Source organism: Vulpes vulpes, chromosome 8, assembly GCF_048418805.1.
Source record: "Vulpes vulpes isolate BD-2025 chromosome 8, VulVul3, whole genome shotgun sequence".
NCBI classification, from domain to species: domain Eukaryota; kingdom Metazoa; phylum Chordata; class Mammalia; order Carnivora; family Canidae; genus Vulpes; species Vulpes vulpes.
In genome coordinates, this window is record NC_132787.1 from 2,234,166 (window position 1) to 2,245,567 (window position 11,402).

Below are 11,402 nucleotides of genomic sequence, written 5' to 3' on the forward strand. Positions count from 1 at the left end.
GGCCTTCCTGTGCATTGAGGCTGACTTGGGGCGTCAGGGGAGGGGTCCCTGGGGTCTCTGGGCCACAGAGAGCTGACAGATGAGGTGCCCGTACTTCTAGCCCTGGACGGTTCCGGGCTCCCCTTGAGATGCGGGGAGCTCTACAGCCTAAAAACCACAGGGTTCCCCGTAGTCCCCTTTGTCCTCACCTTAAACAGCAGGCACTTCTGGAACCAGGGAAACCAGGCGGGTGGGGGCAGAGGGGCTGGGATTCCAGGACTGGCTCTGGGTTGTTATATTGTGCCCACCGCCCCCCCCCCCTCCCTTTCCCCCCTAATCTGCCTTGGTCCTCCCAACTACGGTGTGGGGGAGGGGAAGGAATGGGGGCCCTGGTGTCCTCCCTCCCCAGGGTTGCCATACCTGTCTGACCGGCCCCTCCCTCTCTCTTTCCTGCTCCCTGTCCAAGGTTTGGCAGAGGGCCCACACCCCCTCCCTTTGGTCTCTGGAAGGAGAAATCTCCCCACCTTGCCGGTGTGGCTGCTTGTTGGGGAGCGGGGTGGCATGCATTCAATTCACTCTTTGGAAATTAAGTATTGTTTGCAGGGGCTGGGAGAGGGCCTGGTGCAAACTGGTACTAACTGGATTTCCTCCTGCTGGTTCAACACGTCTGGAGGCCAGAAGTCTGGGGAGAGCGAGGAGGAGAAAAGAAGGAAGAGAAAGGAATGTGGTCCCTGGGTCCCCTCTGGGAGTGTCTGATTTGTCTTTGTGGAAGGGACAAGTGGGTCCTTTCGTGTGTATGTGTGTGTGTTTGGACTGAGTGGGAACTCTTCTGTGTGTCTTTTAGGATTTATGTCTGTCCCCAAAGAGGGGGCTTCTGGGTGTTTCTGTCCCTCCGAGTAGGGGCGTATATGTCTGTCCATCTGGAAGCCCGAGCGTGTCTGCTGAAGGGTGGGGAGGAACCCGTATGTCCGCCCTCCTGGCAGTCACAGTCATCTCCTGCCCTAGGTCCGGGGGCTGTGTGCTACGTGTCCCTCTCCTCCGAGGGACTCTAGCTGCATGTCACCCAGTCCCCTCCATGCCCTGCAGGCTCTTTCTGAGAATCTAGCCCCAGTCATCAGGTAATTGCAGCTGGAATCTCTGCCTCAAGGGCCCAGCTCCTGCCTTACACCCACAACCTGCCCCACCCGGCCCGCCCAGGCCTGGGGTGCGGTGCAGAGCTCCCCATTCACCACCTACAGGTGCGTGCTCTGCTCCAACCTGCTGTCTGACTCATTCTGATAATGGGTTCAGGGAGACAGGTGCAGGGACTCTTTCTCCATCTCCTCTGGCCTGGGAAGAGAAAGAGGGTCCAGGTGGCTCTAGCTCGCCTCCCTAGCAGTGCCCCCCATCCCGCCCCACCCCACACAGTCCTGCCTCCCTTCCTGTGAGTCACCCACTGGGTGCTATGGGAACCACTCCTGCAAGGGGCAATAACAGTACAGCTTCCCTCTCCTCTCTCCGTTGCTCCCCCATCTTTCTCTCTTTAGCTCTTGTTCCTCATTCTCTGTGCCGTTTAGTAAGGCCTACTGCTCCAGGCAGTCCTGGGATCCTGGGAGGGAGGAAGGCGCTAGGTGCGTCCAGGAGCGTGCTCTGTTGGTTCTCATTGCTTGCACCCACGGACCCAGAGGGAAGACAGCCCGTGTGTCACACTGTGTGCTCATTCTACAATTATTCACCCAGCGGCACCGGATGCTGAGGATATAGCAGTAACCCAGGTGACACTAGGCAGATGGCTGGCCTCAGGTTCAAGGATCTGGAACCTAGATGCGCTGCCCTCCAGTCTGGGAAGAATTTCATAATCACTCAAAGTGCAGAGAAGCACACGGGGTGGTGTCTCTGGGGTGTCAGCTGCTGTGGGATCCCTTTCCTGCTAAGCTTCCGAATCCTTGCGTTTATTTTCCTAAAGGGGGGAAGGGGACAAGCGGGAGGAGTAGGGCTGCAGTGGCTGGTTGACCCCAACCCAGTCTCTGTGACAGAGGGCTCCGGCAGGCCAGGGTTTCTCTCCAGCTTTACGCTTCCGGAAGGGATCCCTCTTTCCGGAGCTGGAGCCCTGCTAGAGTGGGCTCCGGGGTGGGAGCAGCTCTCTGCTGCCCCCACCTGAGTCCGGCCTGTAGGTGGCAGGTGTCGGGTTAGGCCCAGCCCCCTCGGGGCCCAACCACTCAGGTACCAGGCGGATCCTCCCCCTTGGGCTGGGCTCTCTTTTATAAAGGGCCAACCCTTGGGCACTCTTCCCACCTAGAAGCGGCTCCTCGCGCTCCTTCTGGAACCTCTGTCAGGTTCGGCCTCCTCGCCTCCACTCCAGCCTCCACCATGTCCATCAGGGTGACCCAGAAGTCCTACAAGGTGTCCACCTCCAGCCCCCGGGCCTTCAGCAGCCGCTCCTACACGAGCGGGCCCGGCTCCCGCATCAGCTCCTCTGCCTTCTCCCGGGTGGGCAGCAGCAGCGGCAGCTTCCGGGGTGGCCTGAACAGCAGCATGAGTGTGGTCGGGGGCTACGGCGGGCCCGGGGCCATGGGGGGCATCACGGCCGTCTCAGTGAACCAGAGCCTGCTGAGCCCCCTGAAGCTGGAGGTGGACCCCAACATCCAGGCGGTGCGCACCCAGGAGAAGGAGCAGATCAAGAGCCTCAACAACAAGTTTGCCTCCTTCATCGACAAGGTGAGCCCCCACCCCCTCCGCGGCGCGGGCAGTGCCTGGGGCTGGCAAGGGGCTCCGCCTGTGTCTCGGTGGCCTGTCCGAGGGCACGTCTCCAGCCCCCACTGGCGATCCTGCCGGCCCCACCCACCCTGGCAGCGCTCTCCCTTCCAGCTATGACTCACTCCTCCCATGCACTTCGGTTTGGGTCGGGGCGGCTAGGGGGAGAGGGTCCCCGGCCGCCCTGACCCTAAGCCTCGAGGCTTCTTCCTTCCTCACGCATGTCACTGCACCCGAGGGGTGAGCCTGCGAGAGTCCCAGCTGTTCAGCTGTGGGGTGGGGTGGGAGGACCCTGCTCCAGGGTAACCCTTCTCCCTGGCCCTGCCCCAGGGGCTTCCCAAGGGGACTCCTCGGCTTTTTTTTTTTTAATTTTAAAGATTTTACATATTTATTCACAAGAGACACACACAGAAAGAGGCTGAGACAGAGGGAGAAGCAGGCTCCCTGGGGGGACCCCAGTGCAGGATCCGGGGACCCCGGGGTCACGCCCTGGGCTGAAGGCGGACGTTCAACCACCAGGCCACAAAGGTGTATTCGCCCCCTGCCCCCCTCCCTTTTTAGAAATTTAAATAGGGTTTGATAGGGTTCTGGAATCAGGAAGCAGGTGTCGACTCAGCGGGCAAATATTGATCGAGGCCTTTGGCATCCCACGTCCTGAGTGTGGGGGCACCAGGATGAGTCATCATCAGCGGCTCCCGCCCTGGGGGCTGGGGTGGGGGCCCCGAGGCCCTCGGTCTGTGGGAGGTGCTGGGCCCTGGGCCCTGAGCCCTGGGGTGGGTGGGGATGGCGTGGGGCGGGGGGCGCCAGGAAAGCCCATCCGGGATTCAAAGTCTGCGGGCGTTGGGCACCGCGCCCAGGTTTCGTGTCCTGTTCAACCCCAGAATTTATGGCCCCAAATAAGGCGTCTGCCGCCAACGCCCCTTGCCCACCCAGCCCGGCCCCTTGCACGCCCCGCCCGGCCCGGCCCGGCCCAGCCATCAGATGCGGCCCCCCGCCCCCCGCCCCCCCCCTCGGCCCAGCAGCACCCAGCAGGACCGGGTCCCTCCCGCCCACGGGCTCCTGGGGGCCTAGTGGGAAGGGAGGCCGGCAAATCCTGGGCCAGAGCGGCGCCCTGCGAACCGGAGCCCTTGACCTTAGGGCCGGGCGGCCTCCCGGGGCCCCAGCTCCAAGTCCCCGGTGGCGGTGCGGGCCTCTCCTTGGACCGGGTTACCTTACCAACCCTGATTTCACCTCTAAAGTGGGCGCGATAATCCCCAAATCAAAGAGGTTTCGCTTATTGGGGCCCACAGAGTGTGCAAAGAGCTTAGTTAGCAGTGCTGGACCCGGAGTAAGCAGTCCAGCAAGGCTCAGTGTTCACATCATTTACTTTTTATGATTTGGGGGCGGGATGACCTGGGGCAGGAAAGGATTGATTAATTACGTACTTAATTAAAGATTTTATTTATTTATTCATGAGAGACACAGAGAGAGAGAGAGAGAGAGAGAGAGAGGCAGAGACACAGGCAGAGGGAGAAGCAGGCTCCATGCAGGGAGCCGGGTGCAGGACTCGATCCCAGGACCCTGGGGTCATGCCCTGGGCTGAAGGGAGACGCTCAACCGCTGAGCCACCCCCGCGTCCCCACAAAAGGACTTACAGGGAAGGATTGGTTGGATCTAGGCTGCGCCCTTAAGACCGCCTTCTCTCTTTTTGGTTCCTTCGACTGAAAAAAAAGTGACGACTTTGGGTTGGCCAAGGACAATGCATTCCTGTTCTTGGAAGCAGTCTATTATTCTTTCCTTTAAAAATTTTCTTTCCGGGGCGCCTGGCTGGCTCAGCTGGTGGAGCATGTAACTCTTGATCTCGGAGTTAGGAGTTTAAGCCCCATGGTTGGGGGTAGAGATTACTTAAAAAATACAGTCTAAAAATAGACAAATAAGTAAATAAATGCATAAAACGGTTTTTTTAAAAAATATTTATTTATTTATTTATTTATTTATTTGAGAGAGAGAGAGAGAGTGTGAGAGCATAAGCAGGGGCAGTGGCAGAGGGAGAAGGAGAAGCAGACTCCCCGAGGAGCAGGGAGCCGGATGCAGGCTCCATCCCAGAACCCGGAGATCATGACCCGAGCCGAAGGCAGTCACTTAACCGACTGAGCCACCCAGAAGCCCCTAAATGAAACCTTTCTAATATGCCTTAGTTTCATCTTAAAATCTGGATTCCTTGAGCCCAAGGAACCCGGGACCTTTGTGTTTGGGGCAGGAGGAGAGGGCCGAGGATTCAGGCCGGAGGTGGGTGGGGGACCCCTGCCAGGCTGGAAAATCTCCGAGGGAGTGACTCGGGGAGGGGGGTGCTCAGTGTGCGCCCAGATCTGCATGGTCTCTTGCCCCTTCCCTGGCTGAAAGTGCCATCTGCAGGAGGATAGGCTCCTGGAAGGGCCTGCCTGGGCGCCTCTGGGCCACTGCGGGGTTAGGGAGACCCAGGCTCAGAAAGGGGAAGCAGCTCAGTGTCGGTGCAGCATGGGTTAGTAGCAGCATTTATTTAGCTGAACCTAGGTCTTCTGGCCAGTGCTCTCGGGGCCAAAGGGCTGAAGTTTCTCTGTAATCTGTAGGCGCGCCTCAAAGCCACTCCAAAGAGTAATGATGAGGATAACATTTGCTATGTGCAATGAAATTTCTTTTTCAATCTTATACAAAGTGTTAATCGAAACTTGGCTATTCTTACTGATTTGTATACAGTCTAAGCAAATAAGACCTATTGGTTCTGCAAATACCATTTCAACATAACTCTCCTAGCCCATCCCTTCCATCCGTGTGCTTGCTTGTCGTCCCCCGCCCCCGCGCTCCCCCCAAACCCCAGCATTACAGGGGTTTCTCTATCAGGCCACTGGGGATCCTTCCAGAACAGCTCACCCGCTCTCTGGGCTCTGGAGGCCCCACCGGGAGCGGGTCAGAGGAGAAGACGATGCTGGCTTCCCCGCAGACTGCACCTGGGCCCGAAGCAGACCTTCTCGCCCCCTTTCCCCCCGTGCAGGTCAGACACCTGGAGCAGCAGAACAAAATCCTGGAGACCAAGTGGGGCCTCCTGCAGCAGCAGAAAACCGCTCGGAGCAACATAGACAACATGTTTGAGAGCTACATCAACAACCTCCGGAGGCAGCTGGACACCCTGGGGCAGGAGAAGCTGAAGCTGGAAGTGGAGCTTGGCAACATGCAGGGGCTCGTGGAGGACTTCAAGAATAAGTGAGCTGCCCTCCTTCCCACCGCCGCAGCCCTGCGGCCCTGCCCTAGACCCCGTGACCCTCTCTGCCTGGTGGGCAGCACGGTCCTGTCCAATTAGGGCGACCGGAGGATCGGCCTTCCCAGGACAGTCTAGCCTTTACATGCTGTGCAGGCATGATTGTTAATAGCGCCCACCCTCTTTCAGTCCCAGGACTGTCCAGATTTGGACAACAACTTACGTGCTAGTGCTTACATAGTAGCCCTAAGGTGGGAAAGGGCTCTGTTGTTTCCTTACAGCCCTGGCCCTATTTATTCTTACCTTTGACGTCCAGCACACCCCAGAGAGTTCTGTCTGAGGTCTCCTGTCAGTTCCCGCCTCTGACCCTCTAAATGAGCCTGATCCAACGTGTGTTCATGGATTCGGAGAGGGGTTTCCTGCTACAGGCTTCCCCACTGGTTGATGATAACCCGGGGTAGGGCTGGCGGGAGCAGAAGGACCAGACCTGCCCTCCTATCCTGCATCTTCATGAACTGAATTTCCTAGATGTTTTTGCCTCCCCAAATGCTCAGGACAACCTCACCTTTGCCTTCATCCTCTGATTCTAAGTCTGTTCCTCACCAGATACGAGGATGAGATCAAATTGCGTGGAGACATGGAGAATGAATTTGTCCTCATCAAGAAGGTGAGGGAGCGCCCCTCCGCGACCAGACACAGGAGGCGGGGCTTAGAGGCTTGGACGAAGGCTTTCTGGGTTCTGTCCCTAAATATGTCCAAGTAACGGACGTTTGGCTACCTGCTAGGTATACAGCATAGAGAGGCGGACAAGGACAGAGGAGGTAGTTAGGTGCGTTTTGGACAGAACTCTGGACAATGATGTTGGGACATGGTTAAGAAAATGGAGCGGTAGAATTGGAGGTGTGGCCATGGAAAGCTTCCTGGAGGAGGAGGAGGAGGAGGAGGGGGAGGACCGCGGGAAACCGAGGTAAAGGTGTTTGCACCGGGGATACAGGTGTGGCAGGGCAGAGCCTGGAGGATCAGGCCACAGAGTGAGGTGGGAAAGCCATTTAGTTAGAGGGTCCTGGGCCATTGAGTGCCCCTGGTTGCGGCGTGTGGGTCCTCCGCTCAGGCCCCCTTCCCCTACCGCCCAGGATGTGGATGAAGCTTACATGAACAAGATAGAACTGGAGTCCCGCCTGGAAGGGCTGACCGACGAGATCAACTTCTTACGGCAGCTGTATGAAGAGGTATGTTCTCGGGGGGCTGCAGCCTGAGGGGCCCCCACCCCAGCAGACAGGGTGTCACCACTGAATGATCATAGTTATCGACATAACCCAGTGTGCTCGTTCTGTATGTTTTGTCCCCCTGCATGAGGGCGAGGGAGGCTTTATTACCCCACTTCAGAGGAGAAAACAGGCTCGGGAATGAAACAGCCTGTCCAAGGCCGTCATACGGAGCCTTTGTTCTAAATCTTTGGGCTTTATAGCAAGTTCTTTAGGGGGCAGCTGAGTGGGGAAGGGCTCTACCCCTCGGGTCACTTACCTGGAGCTGCTTGGCCTTCGGCCCTTGCCTCCTTCATCTGTACCTCCCCCTGGGGTTCAGGCCTTTGACCCGTCTTCCCAGCCCTAGCTCCCACCTGCTTCTCTCCTCTGCTGCTGGCCTCCCTGTCTTGTCCCCGAGGAAGTCCCTTGTGCCAAAGGAGGCTTTTGTGCGCAAGGACAGAGCCTCACACCGGCCCCTGCCACCCCCCCCCCCAGGAGATCCATGAGCTGCAGTCCCAGATCTCGGACACGTCCGTGGTGCTGTCCATGGACAACAGCCGCTCCCTGGACCTGGACGGCATCATCGCCGAGGTCAAGGCCCAGTACGAGGAGATCGCCAACCGCAGCAGGGTGGAGGCCGAGACGATGTACCAGATCAAGGTGAAGAGCGGGGGCACTAGCTGGCCCTCCCCTCTGGCGGGTTCTGCGCTTTAGTGCAGGAGGGAGCAGGATTTCAGACTCTATCCTGCCTGCTGTGAGCGGGGCCTGCGGAGACCGCGGTATGGGGACCTGGAGGTCTGGAAGAAGCTGGCGGCGGTGTGTGTGCAGGGAGGGGGCAGAGGTGAGGCGAGCTGGGCCCTCACCTCACTCCCGCCTCCCACCCGCAGTATGAGGAGCTGCAGACATTGGCCGGGAAGCACGGGGATGACCTCCGTCGCACGAAGACTGAGATTTCTGAGATGAACCGGAGCATCAGCCGCCTCCAGGCTGAGATCGAGGCCCTCAAAAACCAGGTATGGGCCGGGCCGGGGCTGGGAGAGGCTCCTCAGACATGACAAGGTGAGGGCAGACCATGCAGCCAAGGGTGAGGGGTCTGGGGTCAGGAAAGCAATTCTAGACCAGACTTTGAGCTTCTCAGACTGCTCCCAGGGGGCTGAAGGGTGCTGAGGAGGTCCCTGGGGCCGTGACGGGCCGGGGGCATGGGACAGACAGCTGCTCCAGGACGGGCCCCCGCAGGCCTGCTTTATTTGGTCTCTCTTCTGCATCAGGGTGAGGTCAGCTTCTGGTGCTTTAGGGCGGCTGGAAAGCAGAGACCTGGTGCAGTCGGATGGGATGGGGCGGAGATGGTGCCCTGCGGTGTCCCAGGGGAGGAGCTGGAGCAGGGAGGTGCCCGGGAGCCGCTTAGATTTCCCTCTTCTGTTTCCTGAAGGCCACCGGTAGCATTTGCCTCGAGCTAGGTGGAGGCGGTTAGCTTAGGTCGGGGGGAGGAGGCGTCCAGACTGCGCCACCCGCTTACCTGGCCCCCCGCGCCCGCAGAGGGCTGCCCTGGAGGCTGCCATCGCCGACGCCGAGCAGCGCGGGGAGCTGGCCATCAAGGACGCCAATGCCAAGGTGGCCGAGCTGGAGGCCGCCCTGCAGCGGGCCAAGCAGGACATGGCCCGGCAGCTGCGCGAGTACCAGGAGCTCATGAACGTCAAGCTGGCCCTGGACATCGAGATCGCCACGTACCGCAAGCTGCTGGAGGGCGAGGAGAGCCGGTGGGTGTGGGGGCCCTGACTGGTGCCCGGCCCTGGGACCCGCGGTGGGCACGGGTGGGAACGGATTCCTGTAGCCCCGGGAAGAGGGCCAGGAGCCGGTTCTGAGGTCCCGTGTATCCTCCGGGGACAGGCTGGAGTCTGGGATGCAGAACATGAGCATCCACACGAAGACGACCAGCGGCTACTCCGGTGAGTGTCCTGGCCCCGGGCTGCGGGGGGGGGGTCCCCAGCTCTAGCCATTCCCTCCTGTTCGGGCCGGGAGGCTGGGGCGAGGCAGCGGTCTTGTCCGAGGTCACGAGTTCCCAGCTCTGTCCTCCCCGGGCTCCTGGTTTTCCTCAACCGGGGAAGTAACGAACGGGGCGATGCCCGGCCCCGGGGACTACGTAGGGGACGGCAGGGCTCGGGGCACGCGGGGGCGGCACGGAGCCCGACGTGTGCGCCGCCTTCTGCGCTCATCTTCGGCCGCTTCCGGTTGTGACCAGGTGGCCTGAACTTGGCCTACGGGGGCCTCACGAGCCCCGGCCTCAGCTACGGCCAGAGCTCCTTCCAGTCCGGCTTTGGCCCTGGCGGGTCCTTCAGCCGCAGCAGCTCCTCCAAGGCCGTGGTTGTGAAGAAGATCGAGACTCGCGATGGGAAGCTGGTGTCTGAGTCGTCTGACGTCCTGCCCAAGTGAACGGCCAGCGCGGGCCCCCCCAGCCTCCTTGCTCTTGTGGCCCCATGAAGCCTTTGGGGGAAGGAGCTGTGCAGGGGAGCCTCGCGTACGAGAGACCCGCCTAAGGCTCAGCCCCGGTCCCCAGCCTACCCTTAGGGGGAGTCGACTGCCCTGGGTACCCCTTCTTGTCCATGCCCCCAACCGAAAGCCAATTCAAGTGTCTTTTCCCAAATAAAGCCGCTGCCAGTCCCACTTGCCGTATGCAGCCCTGGTCTGTGGGGTGGGGGGGACGTGGTCAGGAGGCTCCTGGGGCTCAGAAGCTGTGGGGGGTGGTGTGGTTGGGAAGTGGGGGGCACTGGGGAGGAAGGTCTGGCTGTTCCCAGAGAGACTTCTTTGCCGAACGCCAGATGACACCTTCGTCGTTAATGTGCTCCTAAACACCCCACAACCGACCCTTCGAGGCGGGCAGAGCGGGTTCAGGTGCTAGTCTCAGGAGGGAGTCCTCTTGCCTGTCTGCCCACCTCCCAGGGCGACTTGCAGCGAGGAAGAGGAGGCTCCGGCATTACACTCAGTGCAGTTCCCCAGCCTCTCCTTGTCCCCAGCCAAGGTAGATGGCGTTTCCTTGGTGGCCACAGATGGCTTTTTGCCATCTTCACTCATTTGCAGCTGGGGACCAAGGAGCCCCGGTTTCCTATCCCTTCAGAAGCTCAGAATCCACTGGTAGCAACTGGACGTGTCACACCCACAATTTCCAGAAACCTAGATAGCGTAGGACTTGGCATTGCTCAGTGGGCTCAAACCTGCTCCGCTGAGGGTTGTACCCGCCCTACACTGGGCCCTGCCACTCCTATTCCACCCTTTCACATGCCGTGTTTATATATATGGATTTTAAAGATTTATTTTAGAGAGAGAGAGAGAGAGAGCTCAAGTGGGAGGGGCAGAGGGAGGGGGAGCATCTCCAGCAGCCTCTGCACTGAGTGTGGAGCTCCCGACCCTGAAATCATGACCTGAGCTGAAACCAAGAGCCGGACGGACGCCTAACCGACCGTACCCCACCCCGGCCGCCCCTCCTGCAGTGTTTATATCCTATGTACAGCTGAGTGTGTGAAGGGCGTGTGCGTCCCGTGTTTGCATGTGGAGGGTGTGCTGTGTTTGCAGGGGTGGGTACATGTTCTGTGAAGTGTGTAAAGGAGTTTGCCCGTCTTTGCTGAGATGCAGCCTCCAGGTAGGCCCTAGATGGGCAGGGTCAGAGGTTCAGGACACACCTGGGTGGGGCAGGGCATCCCTGGCACGTGGCTCCGCCTGTACCACCTCGGAGTTCCGGGCAGGCACCCCGATCCCTTAGCACTGGACTAAGTGTGAGGGATTGTCCACACTTAGACTTTCCAAAGCACCAAGGGAGAATTAAAAAAACCACGCAGAGAATACCGAGGTGGGGGGCAGCGTGGTGCAGGAGGCTTGAGTCCTGGCCCCGCTGCAGGGCCTCAGGGACCAGAGATCCTGTCCCCAGATCCTTGGCTTCCCCACCTCTGGGTTCTCTGGACACCTCCCTGGCTGCCTACGTCCATGGAGCTGCTTGCAGACTGATCCCAGGCCTTCTACTTCCGCAGCCCCTCCCAGGGCCAAGGCCCAGGGTTCTGGACTCTGTCACAACAAGGAACTTCCCTCTTTCATGATCACACTAAGCACCATTATTTAGAACATCAGTATCTCTCTAGTTTTGGCAACAGCTTGAAGTAAGAAATGCATTTTTATCACAACCTACAGACTAACCAGCCTTCTCTTCACGTGGGACTGATTCTCTCACCGGGTCCCAGGAGGCA

General features: G+C 59.4%; 1 protein-coding gene across 1 annotated transcript; it reads left to right on the top strand.

Annotated features, from left to right (window-relative positions):
- The first annotated feature begins 2,169 nt into the window (after nt 1–2,169).
- KRT8 (keratin 8) lies at nt 2,170–9,831 on the top strand. The gene is made up of 9 exons (XM_026000383.2): nt 2,170–2,676; nt 5,723–5,931; nt 6,533–6,593; nt 7,060–7,155; nt 7,666–7,830; nt 8,058–8,183; nt 8,707–8,927; nt 9,058–9,116; nt 9,410–9,831. The coding sequence occupies exons 1-9, from the start codon at nt 2,329–2,331 to the stop codon at nt 9,598–9,600; spliced, it is 1,476 nt and encodes a 491-aa protein (XP_025856168.2). The 5' UTR covers nt 2,170–2,328; the 3' UTR covers nt 9,601–9,831.
- The last annotated feature ends 1,571 nt before the right edge of the window (nt 9,832–11,402 follow it).